This window comes from Budorcas taxicolor, chromosome 15 (assembly GCF_023091745.1).
Source record: "Budorcas taxicolor isolate Tak-1 chromosome 15, Takin1.1, whole genome shotgun sequence".
NCBI lineage: Eukaryota > Metazoa > Chordata > Mammalia > Artiodactyla > Bovidae > Budorcas > Budorcas taxicolor.
In genome coordinates, this window is record NC_068924.1 from 19,797,054 (window position 1) to 19,821,083 (window position 24,030).

A 24,030-nucleotide genomic window follows, 5' to 3' on the forward strand; every position below is an offset into this window, starting at 1 on the left:
ACAGTACCTACAGTGCACAATAAAACAAAGCACACAAAAAAGGAGGTATGACAGTATACTTATTTGCGTGAAGCTCGCACCCATCACATCCATGTTGCTCACCAGTTATGCCCAGTGCCAAACAGAAGAGGCAAAAATTTGTAGAGTGAATAAAGGAATTAATTATTTTCCATATTTTAAAGAACACTTTAAACCCATGCTTCCCTCCTCTTATTTTCTTTATCACAGCCAAATTTCTTTCAGGAACTGTTTGTATTTACTGTCCTTTATTTCTATACCTCACATCACTGCCCCGAGTCTACCACAATCTAGCTTCAACCCCCAACGTTCTACTAAAACTGCTCTTACACTGGAGATGTCAATAGGTTCAAAACTGACATCTTCCTTCTCTGAAATGGGTTCCTTCTCACCTTGAAAAGCTATTGCAAACCACCCAGATACCCAAGTCAGAAACCTGGTACAGAAAAACATGCACATCTAGCTCTTTTCAAAAGAGAGGGATAGTATCTGGTGGGGCTGACTATTCCTATCAGCAGACTGCTAAACTCTACTGTGGGAGACCAGATTGCTTATCTGGGTTTTTCAATACAAGGATTATAATCATCCATCAAAATCATTAAATTTATATATTTGATTTAGGTTCACCAAATAACCTGATTACTAATTTTCCCCCAGGCACTTAAGTGATAAAAGTTTGTTATATATTATACATGGATTCTGGCTTCCCTCATAGCTCAGTTGGTAAAAATCCACCTAAAATGCAGGAGACTCTGGTTTGATTACTGGATCGGGAAGATCCGCTGGAGAAGGGATAGGCTACCCACTCCAGTATTCTGGCCTGGAGATTTACATGGACAGTCCATGGGGTCCCAAGGAGTCAGACATGACTGAGCAACTTTCACTTTAATATCTGCAATAAAATCAATGACTAAAAGTATCTCCCCTATTCTAAACTAAAAACTTAGTATTCTGACATTATGGATTTATTTTTTAAACTTAGACAACTTGAATTAATCATCCTGAGACTAACAACTTGAAGGACACCTGACTGGACCTTCAAAGTTAAAAACCAAATCTTGAGCAGCATGCGCTTCTTCCTAAATAGATTGGGTTTCTCTAGGTCTCACAGACCTAGATAACGAACTTATGGTTGCTGGGAGGAAGGGATAGTTAGGGAGTTTGGGATGGACATGTATACACTGCTGTATTTAAAATGGGATAACCAACAAGAAGCTACTGTATAGCACATGGAACTCTGCTCAATGTAGCATGGCAGCCTGGATAGAAGGGGAGTTTGGGGCAGAATGGCTACATGTATATGTATGGCTGGGTCCCTTCTTTGTTCACCTGAAACTATCACTATGTTGTTAACCAGCTATACTCTGATACAAAACAGAAAGTTAAAAAAAAACAATTTTTAAAATAAAATAATAATAATTTTTAAAATTAAGAAAAAAATCATCTGAAATGTAATTCTACTACACTGGTAATCAATTACTCAATTCAATGCTTAAAAATCTGAGACACTGATTTTTGGGTTGGACCAATAATTATAGACAGACTAACAAGTATCTCATACTCCTGATTCTTTCAGTGAATAATATATACTATTGTAACTATTATTGTTATAGTATTAAAGAGCAGAACAGTACATGACATTTAATGATCAATTACTAAATCTACTGTACTTAATGGTACCTATAAAGCATACAGCAACAGAATATAATTTACTAACCAAAATTAATTGTTAATGCTACAAAGGAATTTAATAATAAAAGTAAACAAAAAGTAGTTTTGATGTCTTCATATTTAGTACCTACAAAAAAGAAATTACACTTAAGAGCTTAAATATTATGAGGAAGTGATAGAGAACTTAAATTTTAGGTTAATAATATGCAGTTTTGCCTTTAATTAGAAATTTTAAAATTCAGGAATCTTGTGCAAATAGTAATAATTTCTCTGGATTTTAAAGAAAAGTCCCTATTTACATTCTAATATCAGGGTCATGTATACCACTACCATTAAGAACTGAAATGTTTAAAAGTAATATTTGATGTAATTTCTAAATTTTGTAAATAATACTACCAACTACCAGTTGTATCACACTTTACAATTAAAACTGTAAAGCACACAGTTCATGAAGTGTAATCATAAACATAAGGCTGACAGAGCAAAACTGCTACCCTCGTTGTGCAGAGTGAGACACTAAGGCTCAGAGAGTATAGGTTATATACGTGAGGCCACATAATTAGCAAAGGGTAGAATCAGCATTTAAAACCAAGGCCTGCTAATGATGCTTTCCTGCAGCATGCTACCTTAAAATAACTGTTACATTGAAACCAGGTCTCCCTAAACCAAATTCTCTTACTGAGTTTTTTATTAATCTCTATACACAAAACTTTTTTGCCTTTCCTTGTCCCCTCTGACTTCAACCCTGTGCTAACTGAACACTAATCAACCAACAGCCAGATAACTAAAGCTGCTGTTGTCAATAACAATATTAATGTTACTATACTAAAATTTCTATTATAGATATCATCATTAATGTACAAACTCAGGTTATTTGGCAGCCCCCAAGTCACGGGCCACCTAGCCAGAGAATCTTAAACCACAGACTTCTGACTCCCAAGCTGTCACAAAACAATGATTAAATTCTAGCCTCTTTGTTCTTTCCCTTTAATAAGCACCTAACTCAAAGATCAAGTGGGAGTGGACCTGAGACTTGTCTCTCACTCCCTTGTTTGGTACCCTGCAATAAATGCTGTACTTTCCTTCACCACAAACAGGTGTCAGTAGATTGGCTTTCCCGCGTCTGGGGAACAGACCCAAGTTCAGAACAGGTAGTAGTATGCTGCAGATGAGAACAGAGCACTAGACTAAAAGTCCAATAACCAAGTTTAAAAAGTCTTTTGGAACGTTAGAAATTTAATTTTAATTCTATGGAGGAAATATAGCCTGGAACTTATTATTTTCAAAAACATTTATTAAGCAACAGTCTACCTGCATGAGAATTTTTACTAATAAGTAGCAACAGTCATGCCTCCTCAAGCCCAAATTATCACTGCCTCCACTTACTGCTTATCTGTGAGAATGAGAAGAGACAAAATGTTTAGGTAATTCCAGAGTACATAAATCTATGTAGCTTCTGGGTCATAACTTTTAAAAGTATGCTCTAACCCAACTGGCAACTTAAAAATCTAAATAAAAGAAAAAAAAAAAAAAAAAAAACCCAAACACAACCATTTACAAACTTCTAAAATATGACTTTTCAGAGACTATAGGGTAAAAGCATGCTTCACTTACCGCTGGGGGAGGAGTCTATCATTAGCCAGGTAGCCTGGTTTATGAATCTCTTTATTATAGTCTCCGTACTTGGCCTGGACAGCATAGGAAGCCAAAAGAACTGCAGTTTCTGGTGGACAATATATCTCATCATTTAATATAGCTTCTTTAACTTGCAAGAAGAAAAGTCTCTGGGTTATTTCTTGAATTAATTCCTCAGAAACATCTTCAGGAAAGAATTTAGCTCTAAATTTGAATTGCAAAGGATTCTCTTTTTTAACATCTTGCTGTGTCACCTGTAATAGTAATTTCAAGTATAGTCAATAAAAACCTTAGGTTCACAATAACTGACCATAGTCACATAATATTCTCTTTTGGTACAAAATAGGATATAAAACATAAGATTCTAAATCTATTAAGTAAGATTTTAAACCTGTAATAAATGTGAGAAAAAGATTCCATACTTATGAATGTGACTGATAACTCACAGATCCTTAATTAATAACCTAACTGAAATTTCTCCAGAGCAACTTATCCTGAAGATGTTTAAGACCAAAGTACTAAGCAATACCTTATAGTATTTCTTACTGCTGAGTTTTCAAATAGGAAAAAAATGAACATTTCTTTTTTGAGGATGATATGGTGATGGTACCTTAATAAATTAAGACATGACACCTCTAATGATTCACAGATATAACTATGAAGAGAGGTTTAAAATCAGTCTGAGTTTTTCTGGCTCAATCTGACTGATTTAACATGATCAAGATCAACTTCAAAGCAACTTAATTATTAGCTAGATGTTATCATACACACTTTACCTTCTTATTTAGTTTAAGCCATGTAGAATAGCCCTTGCTGTCCACGTACTGCAGCCCAAAAAACCAGACCTCACGCAAACCAACTGTTTTCACCACCTTAAAAAAAAAAGTTTCAGTTCAACACTCACATTGTAACCAGAAGGCACTATACTTCAAAGGAAGAACAAAACCACATGGAAATTATAGGTTTATTCGTTTGCTATAGTAAAGATCTTTCCTAAATTTAACATACTGATTAAAGGAATATTTCTAAAAGTTTAAGTTCAGGTTTTATTAAATTTCATAATGTCATTTCAATCTTATCTCATCCACTCTTCTGTATGCCCTTTTCCTTTTCATCTGCCAACAAGACCCTAACAGATAAAAAGAAGAATCTGGGGAAAAGATACAGAGCTGTCCTAATCCCACTTTCCTATTTCAATTTACCACTGCCCCCAACCCAAACTATACTATCAAGTACCGCAAACAAACAGTGTCATTTTGGTAATAAGACTCTCTGAGGACATGTAAATGCCCTGCCTCAGGCTATCCAGCTGCTGCTTTCACCTCCATTCCTACTTGACTCAGCATCGTATATTCTATGTTCTTCTACTTTCACTGAGCAAGAAACCAGTCTTTGAACATGCCGTCAATTTTACCCTTCTATACTTTTGCTCATGCTTCTTCCCCTCCCTAGAATGTTTCTTCTGTACTTTTATTTTTCTTTGCTTTTCTTCTGTACTTTTACCACCTGTTAAGCAATGTATTCCTCAAGGCCCAGGTCAACTAACATGCTTCTGTGAATGAAGCTTTCCTATCATCTAGACAAAATTAATCACTTGGTCCTTAGTAACTCCACAGTATTTTATTTATACTGCTGCTTAAACACTTATTTTGTCATAATTAATTATTAGTAGTAGAGTGTCTATTTACCTTCCTTGGCTGTTTAAAACTAAGGACAAAGACTACTGCCTTACTCATCTTAATATTCATGTCATTTCCAAGAATGACTAGCTTGCGGTAGGTACTCAAGAATACAGAGTAACCAAAGTGGTAAACTAGGATTATTAACTCACACTCAGGATTATGCCAACAAAAGCATATTTTTAAATCTGTATTTAAAATGAGGGAGGTGAGAGTTTATTAGGACTTTAAAAGCTTTACAAAAAGATTCAACATTAGTTCTTAAGTAGTAAACATTCTCAGTTTAAAACAAATAATAAATATCTCTTTTAAAACAAAAATCTAAAAACATGCCAGGCTTTTGGTTTCAAGACAGTAAATGGAACCCTTCAGTTTACTCTCCCTCTTGAAAAAATTTCACTGAAATGACACATACAAAAATTAAGAAAAAAAATTTAGTTGTGGAAAAAAAATTAGCTGTGAGAGGAAAGGTTACCACATTAAAAAAAAAAAAAAAAGAATTCTCTGAATGATATGGAATATAAATATCCACAGTGACAGCAAAAGCTGATCAATGCCAAACAACCAAAACTTGAACGTGGACAAAGGAGACCCCAGATAATTTAACTTTGTCAAAAGATAGGTTGTCCCAACAGGGCTACAGGAAACATTTCAGCTCAGAGTGACAGGAACAAGAAATGTCAAAAGCAGTACCAAAGCAGCAAGTCTCAGTTTTGTCTCCAGGCTTTCTGTGAGTCACAATACTGCTAAGTAAAAAAGGGATCTGCCAGTGGGGCACAAGGGACAGCCTCTTAACTTCAGACTGTCACAACACACAAGAGAAAAATAAGAGACCACAGTTGTGAAATTCCTTAACAGGCTCCATCTTTTCCTATTTCTGAAAGTCTTCTAGGAAACTTTAAATCATGCATCTATAATTAAAAACATACTTGGGCACATAACTATAATATATGTATATTTATTTATAAGTTATACATATGCTATCACTTAATATATCAGAAAGCCCTTCCTAAAAAATTAAAAGAAAGATAAAAATACAAACAAACATTTTAGTATTTTTTTCTTGCACCGTAACAGACGATGCTGAGTACTCCTGGGGATAGCACTATTCTAATCCCACAGACAGAAGCTGGAAGAGGCCAGTGAAGAAATTCAGCAGGCAGCAAACCAAAGGACCTCACAAACTCAACCAGAGCCCCTCCACATGGCAGATGGCTTTAAGCTGACATCCTAATCAGAAGTGAGGGTTTGCTACAGGTGGATTCATCTGAGAGAACTCCTGCCCCTAGGTCGGCTGTTCTGACCCTGAACCTACTGACCTTGACCTGACAGCTAGCTCACCCATATACTCAACTTCACCCAAGGTAACATCAGATTTGGATCTGGAATTTGGGCTCAAGTTGCCAAGATACAGAACAAGGACTACAGGAAGTAACTGCTGAGACAGGCTGTAACAGATAGCAACACTCTTTAACTTAGATCTTTTCATTTACAATATGAAGTGTGTGTATGTGTGTGTGTTTGTGTATCAAACACTGTTCTACATAGTTTACATGAAGTCTCAATTAATTCTGACAAAAACCTTCTGAAGGAATAATGTTACCACCATCCTAATTGTACAAATGAGAAAAATGAGACAAAGAAAGTAATTTGTATGAAGTCAAACAGCAACATCTGGGACTCTACCTCTAGCAGTGTGGTTCCAGAGCCCACGGTTTTCAACTACTACACAATACTGCGTCATAAAACATGTAGTTTCCTTTTCCCTGGCATGTAAACTAAAGCAATTCTGCTTAGAAAAAAAACAAATATTTTATTTCTGACTATCCACTACCAAAAGGCCCATGTGCTAATTTGTTTTTGACTAACACAAAACATTTTGCTCACTATAAATAACATTTCAATTTGCTATGAGTACAGTAAATGCTAACTCCATCCACATTTTTATTCAAGTAAGACAGCTTATGTACTTACAAACATAAGACCTAGAAGAATCAACAGAAGTATTAGTTCACAAAAGTAAAATATCTATAATGTAAATTCAATGCAATTGCTTAGGATGTTGCCATAAAAAATTGCTCACTCACAACAAAAAAAAATCCTTTCATCTCCAAAAAGATTTTATCTGGACGTTCAAGTTCACTAATTATGTAATTAGTAAATTAAGTTTATTACCTGGTCAAGGGAAGAAACAACTTCCCAGGAGTTTTGAATTTTTATTTCATCATTATTTGGGATCAGTAAGTAATTAGTATGTTATTTATTGCTGTAATACCAGGAATTCTCCCATTTTCTAAGGTCAATAGTTAGCATGACCACAGACTACTGCTCTTCTGATCATGTTCATGTAAAAGTTCATGTAAAAGCTACCTCCTCCTTTCTGCAATCAATTCACTTCTTGAACACTTGACCCCTAGTCACCAATCTCTTTCCTCCTTTTCTCAATAAAACTTGACTACTTAAATCATTATAGACAGCATTACCTGGGGAGCCTCAATAAAAGTCCTAATAGTTTAGAGTAGGTCCCAGACAATCAAACAGAATCTCTAGAGGTGGTTTCCAGGCACTGCTTTATTTTTCTCTTTAAAGCTCCCCAGGGTGGCTCAAGTGCGCACTCAAGAGTGATAAAAAAAAGACAAAATCAATAGTTCAAGTTCTTTAACATGACATCCATGTTCTAACTCCAGGCTAGCTTATTATGAGCCTACGACATCAAACTGCTATCAGGGCCCTACTTATAGCTTATGCCTTTGCTCCTGCCATCTCCTTGAAACCCAAGTTCCCCTGCCGAGTTTATGATTAATCTCTCAATCCAACTTTTTGCCCTTTCTTGTCCCCTCTGACCTTAATCCTGTGCTAACTGAACACTAATCAACCAGAGTCAGATCGCCAGAACTGCTGCCATTGTTGATAATACCAATAATGTAGTAAAACTGCTCTTGTATCATCATTTATCATCATTAACACACAGGTTACTTCTCCAGGGCAAGATAAGCTAAGAGACCCTCAGGTAACAAAACCAGAGACATCCTAACTAACCAAACCAAAACTACAATTAAGAAATGTCACAGAAATATCACATGATGATTAACCCCAGTTTCTTTGTTCTTTCCCGTCTATAAAAAACCTCTAAGTCAAAGACCAAGTTGGAGTGGATCTGAGACTTGTCTCCCACTCCCTTGCTTGGTGCCTTGCAATAAACCCTTATTCCACTGGAAACTCTCGCTGTTAAGAGTCTGACTTTCTGTGCATTGGGCACACAAGCCCATTGCTCGTTTACATCCTCTGTCTAGGATCTCCACCTATTCCACTCATGGACTATGGAGAATATCACTGAATTCCTTTTAGTCCTCATTACAATGATTTTCATATCAGATGTTTAATAAATACCTGCTAATAATTATTTTTTAAAAGTCCCATCTCTCAAATCTAGGAATGAGAAAGACTATCCCTACAGTTGTTCAAGACATCTGAATAAGTACTGTGAAAAATTCCAAATGCTACATTGTAGCATTTTAAGTAAAGGTACAGAAAAACACAGAAAGAAGTATGCAACAGCATGCACGTTATGGTGTCAAAATTGCATGCTTCATGTAGTGAATGATACCTGGTCAAAAAGCTGTTTGCCAGTTGTGTTGGGCTGAATGGCAAATTCCAGCTCAGCATCCATCGTTGTTACTCTTACATTGATCTGCAATAAAAACAAAAGGTATAATCAGCAGAAAAAAGAAAATACTTAAGTATAATGTCTGGTATGAGAAAATATTTTAGCAATTAAAAAACAACTCAATGTACCTAATATTTTCTTTATTAAAGTGACAGTTTGATTTATTTATATTTTTGATTTATTGAATACTTAATATACAGTAGGTGCCAGGCCTGGTGCTTTTCACATTCTTATTTAGCCTCTGCAACAATACCAGGAGATATGTGCATTTCCACAGAAGTATTCATTTATATAGAAAATTCTTTGTCACTTGCCCAAGAACACACAGATATTAAAAAGCCGGACAGGTATTTCACTGAGGTACAACTCCAAATTCTTTGACTGTCGTTCACTATTCCACATTTCTTTTGACACAAAAATCAAATTGTTTTATTTATACTGTAAATGTATTCTTTACTTTATAAAAATCATTCATCTATTGCCTTTTACTTGCTAGACTTTTTCAAATTCTAATTTTTATGTGTAAATACCTTCCTAGGTAGATATCTCACCAAAAATGTAACATGCCTTAACCAAAGTAATTTTTATTCCAGAATAGCATCTTCACCTAGAATCCACCATGACATGGTAAAAACCTTTTAACTCGCACTATTAGAACTCTAAATCAGACTTATTTCCCCTCATCTTTAATTCATTCTAAAAACCACATGTACCTTTATCTGAAATACTTTCTCTGATCAAAAATATCTTATAGAGCTCCTTTATATAATCTTTTAGGAAATATTAATACACATAAAATGTATGTAACATATATAGACAATGAACCATAATAAAATAAAAAATGGTAATATAATAATAAGTATATATTTGGTCTTTATCCTGGTTCCCAGCAGAGCTGCTAAAATCCTTTAAATTCCCTGAGTGATAGATGTGAGAGGATTTTCTGTTAGTCACAACAAGCTCCTTTCAATCATACCAGAGTTTATGCTAATGGGTGACTCTAGATGGGCCCTAAGAGCTTCAGAACGGGGGCCAGTACCTAGAGAAACCAATCATGCCATTAGCAGAGTGAGCCTTTCAGCCACCTATCCCAACTACCCAGGAGGGTGAAAGGGGAGGAAAGAGAGCTGATCTCCAAGGTCCAATGATTTAATCAATCATGCCTATGAAATGGAACTCCATAAAACCCTAAACAAAGGGGTTCAGAATGCACCCACTTGCTGACAGGGTGGTGCATCGCGAACTCCACAAAGACAGAGAGAAGCTCCTTTACTCAGGACCCTTCTGGACCTCATCCTCTACATCCATATTCTTTATAGTTCCCTTTACATTAACCAGTCAGCAACAGCAAGAAAGTGCTTCCGCGAGTTCTGTGAGCTGTTATAGCATATTACAGAACCTGAAGAGGGGACTGTGGGAATCTCCAAATCTTGGCCACGTTAGCCAGGAGAGAGAGTCACATGCATTACCTGTGATTAGCTTCAGCAGTCTAGTGGTCTGGGCCCTTAATCTCTGGGGTTTGCGTTAACTCTGAGTAGCTGTGTCAGAATAAATTAAACTGCAGGACATACACCTGGTATCCACATAGAACTCGGGAACTGACTGGTATGGAAAACCCACCCATCCGGTATCAGAACATTTTGAATTACCAAAGTGTTTTCCTTTACCCATAAATCTACCATTCAACTTAAAAACTAGAAGAAACAAAGCAGTGTCATCAGTGTATTTCTTGTTTGTGAATTTCTGGGACCTCGATCCCCACAGGTAAGCACTAACCTAAATTTTCTGTTTGTGATCCTTAGTTTTTTAAAATAGTTCTATCACAAATGCAGGCATCTATGGTAAAATATTATTTAGTTTTTGATTTTTAGCTGTTTTGTTGTTGTTCAGTTGCTAAGTCATGTCTGACTCTTGTGACCCCATGGACTGTATGTAGTCTGCCTGGCTCCGATTTTCCAGGTAAGAATACTGGAGCAGGCTGTCAGTTCCTTCTCCAGGGGATCTTTCTAAAATTGTATAATACTTGCTAATAAAGTCTTCCTTGATGTGGACAATGATTACAATATGTATTTACTTTATGAAAATGCATCAGCAGCACAAATATTCTTTTGCATATGCATATTCTATTTTTTTGTCTATTCTAATTCGATAAAAGGTTTAAACAAAAATTTTGCCGAACTATAATTTGCCTTTTCACAGTTATATTTCTAAGATTAATTGATGTTTTTGTTAGTAGTTTCAATTCATTCATCTTTATGTGACTACAGTAATTCATTTATCATTTTCCTATAAATTGGCATTAAATTGTTTCCAATTTTTTGGTTATTAAGAACAAAACTGCTGTGAACATTCTTGTACATGTCTCCTAGTACAAGTGTCTAAGTTCCTCTAGAAGTATAACTCAGAAGAATCCCTGGGTGACCAAGTACACACCTTCAACTTCACAATGTAATGCTGAATTTTCTTCTAACATGACAGCATCAATTTACACTCCCACCAACAGTGAATAAGAATTGCTGCTGCTTTGTATTTTCACTAGTAGTTATCAGATTTGCTAATGTTTAACAATTTAATAGGTATAAACTGATATCTTAGTATGTTATTAATACACAGATTCTTGATTCCTAATGAAGTTGGGAACATTTTCTTATGTGTATATGCAGAATTATAAGACATCCCTCATAACTTCCCCCAACCCCTACAACTTACTCCCATGATTACATTAACATTACATGATAAAAGGGATCTTGAAGATGTACTTCAGAGCTTCCCTGATGGCTCAAATGGTAAAGCGTCTGCCTGCAATATAGGAGACCCGGGTTCAATCCCTGGGTTGGGAAGATCTCCTGGAGAAGGAAATGGCAACCCACTCCAGTATTCCTGCCTGGAGAACCCCAGGTTTGGAGGAGCTTGGTAGGCTACAGTCCATGGTGTCGCAAAGAGTCGGACACGACTGAGCAACTTCACTTCAATCAGTTGATCTTAAGATAGTAAAATTATTGTGGGTGGATCTGAATTAATCTCACCAACTCTGCAACCCAATGGACTGTAGCCCACCAAGCTTCTCTGAACAGTAAATTTCCTTTAACTAAAAAGACAGTAATAATGCCTTAGGTTAGAATTTCTCCAATTTCATAGTCTCAAGATCTCTTTATGCTCTTCCCAAAAAGCTTTTACGTGAGTTCTCCATCTATATTCACATTAGAAATTAAAACTGAGAAAATTTTAAGATATTAAATGTAACAAGAATAAACCTATCACATGTTAACATAAAAAACATCAAGTAGGCTCTTCAGAAAAGTCTACTTAAAAGTCTGTTTAAAAAAGGCCCAGAACGCTAACGTCAGAGGTGTTTCATTTGATTCTAAGAGTAATTCCGTTGTCGTTCAGTTGCTAAGTTGTGTCAGACTCTGTGAAACACCATGGATTGCAGCACGCCAGGATTCCCTGTCCTTCGCTATCTCCTGGAGTTTGCTCATCACAATTAAGTTGGTAATGCCATCCATCCATCTCATCCCTATGTCACCCCCTTCTCCTGCCCTGAATCTCTCCCAGGATCAGAGTCTTTTCCAATGAGTCAGCTCCTTGCATCAGGTGGCTGAAGTATTGGAGCTTTAGCATCAGGTCTTCCAGTGAATACTCTGGGTTGATTTCCTTTAAGATCGACTGGTTTGACCTCCTTGCTGTCAAAGGGACTCTCAAGAGAGTCTTCTCCAACACCACAATTCAAAAGCATCAATTCTTCAGTACTCGGCCATCTTTATGGTGCAACCCTCACATCTGTACATAACTACTGGAAAAAGCACAGCTTTTGACTAGACAGACCCTTGCCAGCAAAGTGATATCCTTGATTTTTAACATACTATCTAGATTTGTCATAGCTGCCCATTCCAGTATTCTGGCCTGGAGAATTCCATGGACTAAGTCCATGGGGTCGCAAACACTCGGACACGACTGAGCGACTTTCACTTACACTCCTTCCAAGGAGCAAGCACCTTTTAATTTCATGGCTGCAGTCACCATTTGCAGTGATTTTGGAGCCCAAGAAAATAAAATGTGTCAATATTTCCAATTTTCCTCCATCTATTTGGCATGAAGAGATGGGACCGGATGCCATGATCTTAGTTTTTTGAATGTTGAGTTTTAAGCCAACTTTTTCACTCTCCTCTTTTACTTTCATCAAGAGGCTCATTAGTTCTTTTTCGCTTTCTGCCATAAGGGTGTTGTCATCCAGCCCAGTGTTTTTCATGATGTACTCTGCATATAAGTTAAATAAGCAGGGTGACAGTATACAGCCTTGACGTACTCCTTTCCCTATTTGGAACCAGTCTGTTGTTCCATGTGTCCAGTTCTAACTGTTGCTTCTTGAGTTGCATACAGATTTCTCAAGAAGCAGGTCAGGTGGTCTGGTATTCCCATCTCTTTCAGAATTTTCCAGTTTGTTGCGGTCCACCCAGTCAAAGACTTTGGCATAGTCAATAAAGCAGCTGCTGCTGCTACGTCACATCAGTTGTGTCCAACTCTGTGCGACCCCAAAGACGGCAGCCCACCAGGCTCCTCTGTACCTGGGATTCTCCAGGCAAAAATACTAGAGTGGGTTGCCACTTCCTTCTCCAGTTCGTGAAAGTGAAAAGTGAAAGTGAAGTCACTCAGTCGTGTCCAACTCTTCACAACCCCATGGACTATAGCCTACCAGGCTTCTCTGTCCATGGGATTTCCCAGGCAAGAGTATCAGAATGGGGTGCCATTGCCTTCTCCACAATAAAGCAGTAGTAGATGTTTTTCTGGAACTCTCTTGCTTTTTCCATGATCCAGCAGATGTTGGCAATTTGATCTCTGGTTCCTCTGCCTTTTCTAAATCCAGCTTGAACATCTGGAAGTTCACGGTTCACGTATTGCTGAAGCCTGGCTTGGAGAATTTTGATCATTATTTTGCAGGCGTGAGAGATGAGTGCAATTGTGCAGTAGTTTGAGCATTCTTGGGCATTGCCTTTCTTTGGGGTTGGAATGAAAACTAATCTTTTCTAGTCCTGTAGCCACTGCTGAGTTTTCCAAATTTGCTGGCATATTGGGTGCACTTTCACAGCATCATCTTCCAGGATTTGATACAGCTCAACTGGAAGGCCATCACCTCCACTAGCTTTATTTGTAGTGATGCTTCCTAAGGCCCACTTGATTTCACATTCCAGGATGTTTGGCTCTAGGTGAGTGATCACACCATCGTGATTATCTGGGTCATGAAGACCTTTTTTGTATAGTTCTTCTGTATATTCTTGCCACCTCTTCTTAATATCTTCTGCTTCTGTTAGGTCCATACCACTTCTGTCCTTTATTGAGCCCATTTTTGCATGACATGTTCCCCTGGTATCTCTAATTTTCTTGAAGAGCTGTCTAGTCTTTCCCATTCTATTGTTTTCCTCTATTTCTTTGCATTGATCACTGAGGAAGGCTTTCTTATCTCTTCTTGCTATTCTTTGGAACTGTGCATTCAAATGGGTATATCTTTCTATTTCTCCTTTGCCTTTTGCTTCTCTTCTATTCACAGATGTTTGTTAAGGCCTCCTCAGACAACCATTTTGCCTTTTCGCGTTTCTTTTCCTTGTGGATGGTCTTGATCCATGCCTTCTGTACTTACTCAAACAGTTTTCCAAAGTAGCTGTAAATTTCACATTCCTACCAAAAACAGAGTTCCAGTTGATGCACATCCTTACAGACATGGTCTTTTCAGTCTAATTTTAGCCCCTCTAGTAAGTATAAAATGGTATCTCACTGTAGTTTTATTTTTCCCTGAGGATCTTTTCAAGTGTTTATTGGCTATTAATGTATCTTCTTTCGTGAAGTTTATTTTGTGTAGTACCTGCTCAAAGTTTTGGCCCACTTTTTAAAAACTGGGTTGTCTTATTAGAGTTCTAAAATAACAATATACTACAATTATTTTGTACCATTCTGCCTTGCCTTTTCACTTTCTTATTGCTGTTTTTCAAACAGCAGAAGTTTTTAATTTTGATGAATTTTTTTTAAAACTGCTACAAACTTTTTGTGTATTATCAAAGAATCTTTGCCTACCTCACGACTGTAGAAATATTCTATTTTCTTCTATAAGTTTTATAGTTTGGGGCTTTTAATTTATGCTTATGATCCGTTTAGAATTAGACGTGTGTAAATTGTGATATAAAGGTCAACATTCATATTCTTCTGTATGGATAACTCTTTGCTACAACATCATTTCTTGAAAAGAATTTAATTTCCCTACCAAATTGTGTGACATCTTGTTAAAAATATTTAGTAAGAATGTATGTATAGGTACACTTTTGTTCCACTGATCCTATTAACTAATTTCTCAATACCACACTGTCTTATTTTTGTCTCTTGAAAATTAATGTTGAAATCCAGGAGTGTTAACTGTTCCACCCTTGTTTTTCTTCCAAATTGCTTTAAATATTCCACATAAGTTTTGGTAGTTCCATAAACATTTTATAATTAGCTAGCCAATTTTATCCAAAGGGATGCAACTGCTGGGATTCAACTGATTGGAATTACATTCAACCTACCAATACATTTGGGGAGAAGTGTTTTAATAGTATGCTCTAGGCATATCTATGATCAATGTGTATTTTTCTATATCCTCTGGTCTTTTTAATTTCTTAAAGGTTTTCAGTATAGAGATTTTAAACACTTTCTAAAAACTTATTCCTAAATATTTTATGTTTTTGACACTGTTACAAATGGAATTTTTACTTCATTTTTTGAATTTTGCTGCTTGTATATAAAACTGATTTTTAAAAAACAAAACCTTATGCCCAACAATCTTGCTGAATTCTGTTATTACTTCTAATAGCTGTTTTGTAAATTCCAGGTTATTTACATAATCATGTCATCTGTAAATAGAGAAAAACATAATCCTTGCTTTCTACTGATTATGGCTTTTATCTTTTTATTCTTCTCTCCCTCCAACAATGCAGTTTTTACCTGCTCAATCTTGAAAAGTAATTCAAAAGTGACATTCATGCCAGAAAGTTCAAAAAACCAAAAAACAACGATTTCCTTCAAAAAATAACTGGCCAAAAAGTTAATTAAAAAACATTTTGTTAGATGAAGAAAGGAACACTGATCCTAGGATAAAAAGATAAACCTCAGTCACAAATTATATAATAATAAAACAATAAAATTATTGTATGTATGCCCTTAAATCAAAAACCTAAGACCATATATGGGCTTCCCTGACTCAGACAGTAAAGAATCTGCCTGTGATGCAAGAGACCTGGGTTTGATCCCTGGGTCTAGAAGACACTCTGGAGAAGGAAATACCTACCCACTCTAGTATTCCTGCCTGGAGAATCCCATGGACAGAGGAGCCTGGCAGGTTACAGTCCATGGAGTTGTAAAGAGTCAGACACGACTGAGTAACACTTACTTTCACAACTATATATAACATCAGCACTGCTATCACTAGTATCAAAGCCAGAATTATGAGAAAATTAATTCTGCATGAATCCTTCTGACCTCTCATTATGTTCTCCTGTTTAACAATAAGTAACTTTTTACTGAGCACTGAATGTGTATGTACCAGGATCTTCTAATCCTCACCGGACTCTCACGTAACTAATTACATCTCCATTTTACATGTGAAGAAATTAAGACCAGGAGGGACTGACTCTAACAAAGGTCAGTCAGATTAAGTGGCAGGGTGAGGATAAGAACTAAGTCTGACCCCACAACCTATGGTAATCTTAATACATACGTGATACTTAAACCTCTATCACTGGCCCATATAACATGTTACTTTAGCCACATAAATTTACAACAAACAACAGTAATAACAGTGCCTTTTCTCCCACCAAAACTCTACCATAATACTTTGCCTTGTTCCAAAAGGAACTTAATGCCATTAAGTAAATATAAGCAGTGTCAAAGTAATAAAATACACCTACTGGTTTCGGCATTTTTCTTCTCTTTTTGTCACCCTCTTCTAAAATTCTTCACTTTTATGAATTCTCTTGTATGTCTGTTAAAGAAAAGAAAGCATAATTGATCTATTTTATATAACAAGGTTTTTAACAATATAATTAGTACAGATTAAATAAAATTTTCAACTCACATTTTAAAATGTTAACAATTAAGTTCTCATTTTATTCTGATTTTCAATGTCTTCTATTATTTCTCATGCTTTAAAAATACTTACATTGGTGATTTAAAATAGCACACATCTCAAATAACATACTATATAAAAATATAAAAGCACCTTGATTATCAACTAAAAGTTTATTTAATTACAGATAACACACAGTAAAAAGGAAAGATTACTAAGAGCCCAAATTCTCTCTTTCCAAGTCAAGTCCTCCCCTGTGCCCAGACTGGGAGAGAGAGGGACAGCAGAGAACTGATTCAGAGTCTAAAGAAATCAACTCCAGAACACTGTCAAAGACAAAAAAGGAAATACTGATTAATGTAAACCACACAAAGATAAATTTTTAAAGAAAATTACTTTTCCTCCTTGAAAGTTTAAAAGTCCAAGTAGAGACAAATATGTTAAAAGTAACTTTTTCACCTAAGGTGGATATAAACAGCCTTAGTTTCCACACTAGCAACCAGCACGCTACTCACCAGCAAGATAATGGCCTTCACTAAAATACAGAAGTGTCCTTAAGACCAACGTTAAATTATACCTTCACCCACTAAGGCAACAGAACTAAATCTTAATCCAGGGAAAACATGCTATTTTAGGGTAAGTTTTCTTAAAAACATCTAACAAAACTGGGTTTTCCCTATATAAAACTACCAAAAGATCTAACATTCTTAACCATTTAACTGTCCAGAAAAAAACTGATTATCATTCCAATTTGAAAACCTATTTTAAGTAGTATATAATTACCTGAAAATCACTATATACAAGTATTATCTGTCAAGAACTTTTATTCATTACACTATGAACTACTGACAAACATACAAATAATTTTGAATTTAAAAAATATATTAACTCCCTTTTAAGATACTACTTTAATAAAAACGAAAATTCTTCAAATTAAAATAAAAACAAAGGATCAAAATAAGGTCATTTCTCTAAATTTTAGCTAATCACATGCTAATAAACCTCCCTACAGAGGGAACTTCATCATGAGAAATTTGTCACCTAAATACAATTGGGTATGAAATTCAGTGAGAAGCATGAACTATCTCATCTCTCTCTCGCTGCAGGAAATGACAGATACTCCGTATCTACGATCACCTACTTTCATGAACTTTACTGTACTTCAGTCCTAGCTTCCACTTCTAAATCCTCCCTTTAAACCCTACTATCAGATCATCTCAGGTCTTGAAACAGCCACGCAACCAACCTTTTACACCATCTCCTGCACTGCAGGCAGATTCTTTACCATCTGAGCCACCAGGGACATCCATTTACAAGCTAGTAACTCCCAAATCTGTATCTCTAGTCTTGCTTAGCTAACTTGGCTTGCTCAGCATCTAAATGACACCTCAAATACAGCATGTCTATAACACAGCTTAAACCTCTACAGCCCGTAGTCAAATCTGGTTTTTCTGCAAGCCTTAGTGACCTGGTTCTATATTCCCAGTACCTTTCCTATGTTTCTTAATATCTCTACTACATCTACATGATGATCCCCTTTCCATTCCTAATACTGTCCATTTTGTCTTTCTTTTTGATCAATTAATCTTGCCAGGAGTTTGTTTCATTTATTGGTCTAAAACCAGCTTTCAGTTTTATCAATCTGCTTATTTCTCTGCTTTATTAATTTCTGTCCTACTTCTCATCACTTTTCTTCTCAGTAGTTGGCTTTGACTCTGTGGCTAATTTTCTAATCCCTGAAACTGAAAGTCTACCTAAGTAATTTCCAATCTTTTTTCTAATACATGCATTAAGGTCACAAACTAAATACATCCCACCATAAGGATATTCCAAATTTAAAGTGATCTCCCTATTTTGCCACTGAGACTACTTTAAAATCATTACCTGATTATGTAAAATAATCTAAATTCCTCAAACACAAAACATGAACATTTTAATCAAATTTTTGAAGTCATGGTGTTTTCCAGATTACATAAAGTACTTTTTGATTCTATCACTAAAATTTTCATCTTAAGCCACAACTACTCACTTATATAAAACCTTAGTAGGACTTTTTATTTTCCTATTTGTATTGTTGGAATATATTTTAATATCCACACAGTATAACTAGGTGTGTTATTTTTAAGTGACTTTTTAAAAACCAGTTCTCCCCTAAACTTCTCAGCCTCCTTTTCACACTTAAATCACTTATCAGATGGGCTCTATGAGCTTTCCAAACTGAAATGTACTAAAGGCATTTCAGGTCAGTTTCTTAAACAGTACATCCATGCTTAAGACAAAACATCTTGCAATGAGGCAGTTTCTATGAAAACAAATCTAAGTCTCCTTTCGGGGGAAATAACTAGGGGGAAAAATATCTTATATTTAAAACTCTTCTATTTTTCTATACCACTCTCATTATTATTTAACTCTAGATGCTTCAGTGTCCAATTATAATTTCTACTCACTACTAAGTTTTAAATTTTCAAACAGAATGGTTAGAGTCCTGGGGGCAGAGACTACGTTTATTTCTACGTTTATTATATTCTACAGTCAAAGAATTCATTTCCATTTTATCTAGTGCTTGGTCAGTTTAGTTTCCTTTTTGACTGTTCCGGATATAAATGAAAATAATGTATGCTTGCATTCGATAAGTTAGATCAGGCCGGATCAAGTATTTAATGTTGTGTTTCCAGTCTACTTTCAGTTTAGTTTGTATGCTAAGTCACTCTAGTCGTGTGACCGTTTGCGACCCTAAGGACTATAGCCCTCCAACTGTCCATGGGATTCTCCAGGCAAGAGTACTGGAGTGGGTTGCTATTTCCTTCTCCAGGCGATCTTCCCGACCCAGAAATCAAACCTGTGTCTCTTAAGTCTCCTGCATTGGCAGGTGGGTTCTTTACCACTAGCACCACTCAGGAAGTCCCTTCAGTTTAGCTGATCAAATTGAGAAAAAAATGTATTACCTTTTCTCAACTGATTGTGGATGTTAATTTCTTCTTATGAATTGCCGGTTTTTTAATTTGATTTTTTATATGGTTTATGTATGGATGTGAGAACTGGACTGTGAAGAAGGCTGAGCGCCGAAGAATTGATGCTTTTGAACTGTGGTGTTGGAGAAGACTCTTGAGAGTCCCTTGGACTGCAAGGAGATCCAACCAGTCCATTCTGGAGATCAGCCCTTGGATTTCTTTGGAAGGAATGATGCTAAAGCTGAAACTCCAGTACTTTGGCCACCTCATGTGAAGACCTGACTCATTGGAAAAGACTTTGATGCTGGGAGGGATTGGGGGCAGGAGAAGGGGACGACAGAGGATGAGATGGCTGGATGGCATCACCGACTCAATGCACGTGAATCTGAGTGAACTCCGGGAGTTGGTGATGGACAGGGAAGTCTGGCGTGCTGCGATTCATGGGGTCACAAAGAGTCGGACACAACTGAGCAACTGAACTGAAGTGAACAGGCTATGTTATTGGGCTTCCCTGGTGGCTCAGAACGTCATGAAACTGTCTGCAATGCAGGAGACCTGGGTTTGATCCCTGGGTTGTGAAGATCCCCTGGAGAAGGGCATGGCAACCCACTCCAGTATTCTTGCCTGGAGAATCCCATGGACAGAGAGACTGGCGGGCTACAATCCACGGGGTTGCAAAAAGAGTCAGACACGACTGTGTGACCTAGCAAGCAATTAACGCTATGTTATTAGGTAAGCAAAGGTTTAGAATTATTGTATCTTTGTAATAAATTCTTCTTTTCATTAATAATTCAATAGCATATAAAATTCTAAATTAACTGTTATTCTCTCAGTATTTGGAAAATACTAGTTTTCTCGTGGCATCTGTTACTGATGAAAAGTCTGCTATCAATTTAATCTATTCCAGGTATGCTTTTTCTCTCTGCTTTCCTGTAAGATTGTGTGTGTGAGCACATTCTTCAGATTTGCTTCTATTTCTCTTGCTGAGGATTTCGTAAGCTTTCTTATTCTGAAGACTCATGCTTGTCTCAAATTCTGGAAAATTATTAGCCACTGTCTCTCCCAGTCAGCAATTCTTTAATTAGATACATAATGACTGTCTTGTTTTCTAACCCACGGCTACAAATTCCTATTTTTCATCTCTTTACCTTTCTGTGTAACACTCCTCCAGTCACTAATTCTCTCCAGGTGTTCTTAATGTTTTACCTGTCCACTACATTAAACGTTTAAGTAATTATATAAACTTCTAAAAATTTACTTTTAGTCTCTTAAAAAATTTTTAATGCTATACTATTTTATAATTTGCACTGAATCCTTTTATCCCTACAATGTTTATTTTATATCCCTATAAAACTTTGTTTCCAATTCATTATGATTTGTTTCTTTATGGAGTTTATAATTTTGGTGAGAAAGCTCATGTCCCTAACCCACTCCCCAGTGTGGGATTTCTGTAAGCCCTGAGCTGTCTATGTAACCTCACAGAGGTATTTCAGGTTTGCTCCTAACAGAGTACAGAACCAGAAATTTTAATTGCCCTAGATCAATGTTCTCCTCAAGAAAATAAAGGACAGAAACGGCAAGGACCTAACAGAAGCAGAAAAGATTAAGAAGAGGTGGCAAGAATACACAGAAGAACTATACAAAAAAAGATATTAATGACCCAGACAACCACAATGGTGTGGTCACTTACCTACAGCCAGATATCCTGGAGCATGAAGTGGGCCTTAGGAAGCATCATGAATAACAAAGCTAGTGGAGGTGATGCAATTCCAGGTGAGCTATTTCAAACCCTAAAAGATGATGCTGTGAATGTGCTGCACTCAACATGCCAGCCAATATGGAAAACTCAGCAGTGACCACAGGACTGGAAAACGTCAGTTTTCACTCCAATCCCAAAGAATTTCAAACTACCATACAACTGTGCTCATTTCACACACTAGCAAGGTCATGCTCAAAATCCATCAAGATAGGCTTCAACAGTCTATGAACCAAGAACTTCCAGATGTATAAGCTGGATTTAGAAAAGGCAGAGGAACCAGAGAAAAGGCAGAGAAACCTGAGATCAAACTGCCAATATCTGTTGAATCATAGAAAAAGCAAGGGAATTCCAGAAAAACACCTACTTCTGCTTCATTGACTACACTAAAGCCTCTGACTGTGTGGATCACAAAGTCACACTGTGTGATCACACTGTGGAAAATTCTTAAAGAGATGGGAATACCAGACCACCTTACCTGCCTCCTGAGAAACTTGTATTCAGACACGTAGCAACAGTTAGAACCAAAAATGGAATAATAGGCTGGTTCAAAATTGGGAAAGGAGGAAGTCAAGGCTGTATATTGTCACACTGCTTATTCAACTTCTATGCAGAGTACATCATGCAACAAACTGGGCTGGATGACTCAGAGGCTGGAATCAAGACTGCTGGAAAATTTATCAGCAACTTCATATATGCAGGTACCACTCTAATGGCAGGTAGTGAAGAGGAACTAAAGGGATTCCTGATGAGGGTAAAAGAGGAGAGTGAAAAGCCGGCTTAAAATTCAACATTCAAAAAACTAAGATCATGGGCATCTGGTGTCATTACTTCATGGCAAACAGGATGGGAAAACATGGAAATAGTGAGAGATTTTATTTTCCTGGGCTCCAAAATCACTGTGGATGGTGACTGCAGCCGTGAAATTAAAAGACGTTTGCTCCCTGGGAGAAAAGCTTTCACTGACAAACCCAGTGAAAGTCAGTCGTGTCTGGTTCTTTGCAACCCCATGGACTATACAGTCCATGGAATCACCCAGGCCAGAATACTGGAGCGGGTAGCCATTCCCTTCTCCAGGGGATCTTCCCAACCCAGGGATCAAACCCAGATCTCCCACATTGCAGGCGGATTCTTTACAAGCTGAGCCACAAGGGAAGCTCCACGAAAAACCTAGACAGCATAGTAAAAAGCAGAGACATCATTTTGCTGACAAAAATCCATATAGTCAAAGCTCTGGTTTTTCCAGTAGTCATGTACGGATGTGAGAGCTGTACCATAAAAAAGGCTGAGTGCCAAAGAATTAATGCTTTCGAATTATGGTGCTAGAAAAGACTCCTGAGAATCTCTTGGACTGCAAAGAGATCAAACCAGTCAATCCTAAAGGAAATCAATCCTGAATATACATTGGAAGGAACTGATGCTGAAGCACTCCTAAACTCTGGCCACCTGATACAAAGAGCCCACTCACTGGTAAAGACCCTGATGCTGGGAAAGATTGAGGGCAGGAGGACAAGGCGGCAGCAGAGGATGAGATGGTCTGATGGCATCACCGATTCAAAGCATATGAGTTTGAGCAAACTCTGGGAGACAGTACAATTCATTGGGTTGCAAAGAGCCAGAAAGTACTTAGAAACTGAACAACAACCAATCAATTTTTACCCTCTTGATTTAGCACTCTATTACCATATCAGACCCCATGGCCACACCCTAGAGAAGTCAGCAGATACTCAAGAGAGCTTGCTTCTGATCATTGTTATTTGCTAAACCATATGGCTGCGGAGCCCTTCCTGTGCCAGGTCTCACTGGTAAACAAGAACAAAGGGAAAAAGTGAGCATTACTTGCATGCCAGACTATAAACTAAGTTGAAGCACTCAAATTACAGTAAGAGTATTCATCAAACATAGGATCAGCTAGGCAGGTAAATAAATATCACATACATAAGATTTTGCAGAACTTCTTAAAGTTATGTTTTAATCAATTACTGGAATTAAATAAAGGTAAATAAGAAAGGTAATTTTTTTATTTAATAAAAAAGGTAAATAATTAAGTTTCCTTTTCCCTAAAGAAATAATTTATCCAAGTTTGTCATATTAGAGTTACTTGAAGTTACACTCTTTAGAAAAGGACTTTTTAAGCAAAATAACCCTATTGAAGTTTTAGGTTTAGTATGAACACTCTGATGACATAAAACAAATATATCACAGGCCAACATACACAAAACCAGGTTTACACACACGCTAAGTAAGCTTTTAAAATCTCCAACAAGCCTAACTGATCTATATGAACTGTGGAAAGTGAATTGCCTAACAAAAAGCCTCTGCAAGTAAGGATATAGTTGACTTCTAAAAGAAGTTTCTAAAATACATATTTTCAGACCAGTGTTCTCTCTTGAAAATCAAGTAGCATCATAAACTGACTCCATATTTCTGGAAAATAAGTTGTCAACATGTAACAAAAGCAACAAGGCTTCTTTGAACAGGAAATCTACTTTGGCGTATACTCCAAATAAATAAATATATACAACAAAGCAAACTGTACTAAGATATTCTCACCAGTACAACGA

General features: G+C 36.7%; 1 protein-coding gene across 1 annotated transcript in view; it reads right to left on the reverse strand.

Moving 5' to 3' along the window:
- RDX (radixin) overlaps positions 1-24,030 on the reverse strand; it is a 103,214-nt gene that overhangs the window by 69,512 nt on the left and 9,672 nt on the right. The window contains exons 2-5 of the mRNA XM_052652103.1: positions 16,602-16,675; positions 8,611-8,694; positions 4,101-4,196; positions 3,304-3,578 (exon numbers count right to left, since the gene is read on the reverse strand). Of these exons, the coding sequence (XP_052508063.1) occupies positions 3,304-3,578; positions 4,101-4,196; positions 8,611-8,694; positions 16,602-16,613 (467 nt within the window). The 5' untranslated portion in view covers positions 16,614-16,675. The remainder of the gene's footprint in view (positions 1-3,303; positions 3,579-4,100; positions 4,197-8,610; positions 8,695-16,601; positions 16,676-24,030) is intronic.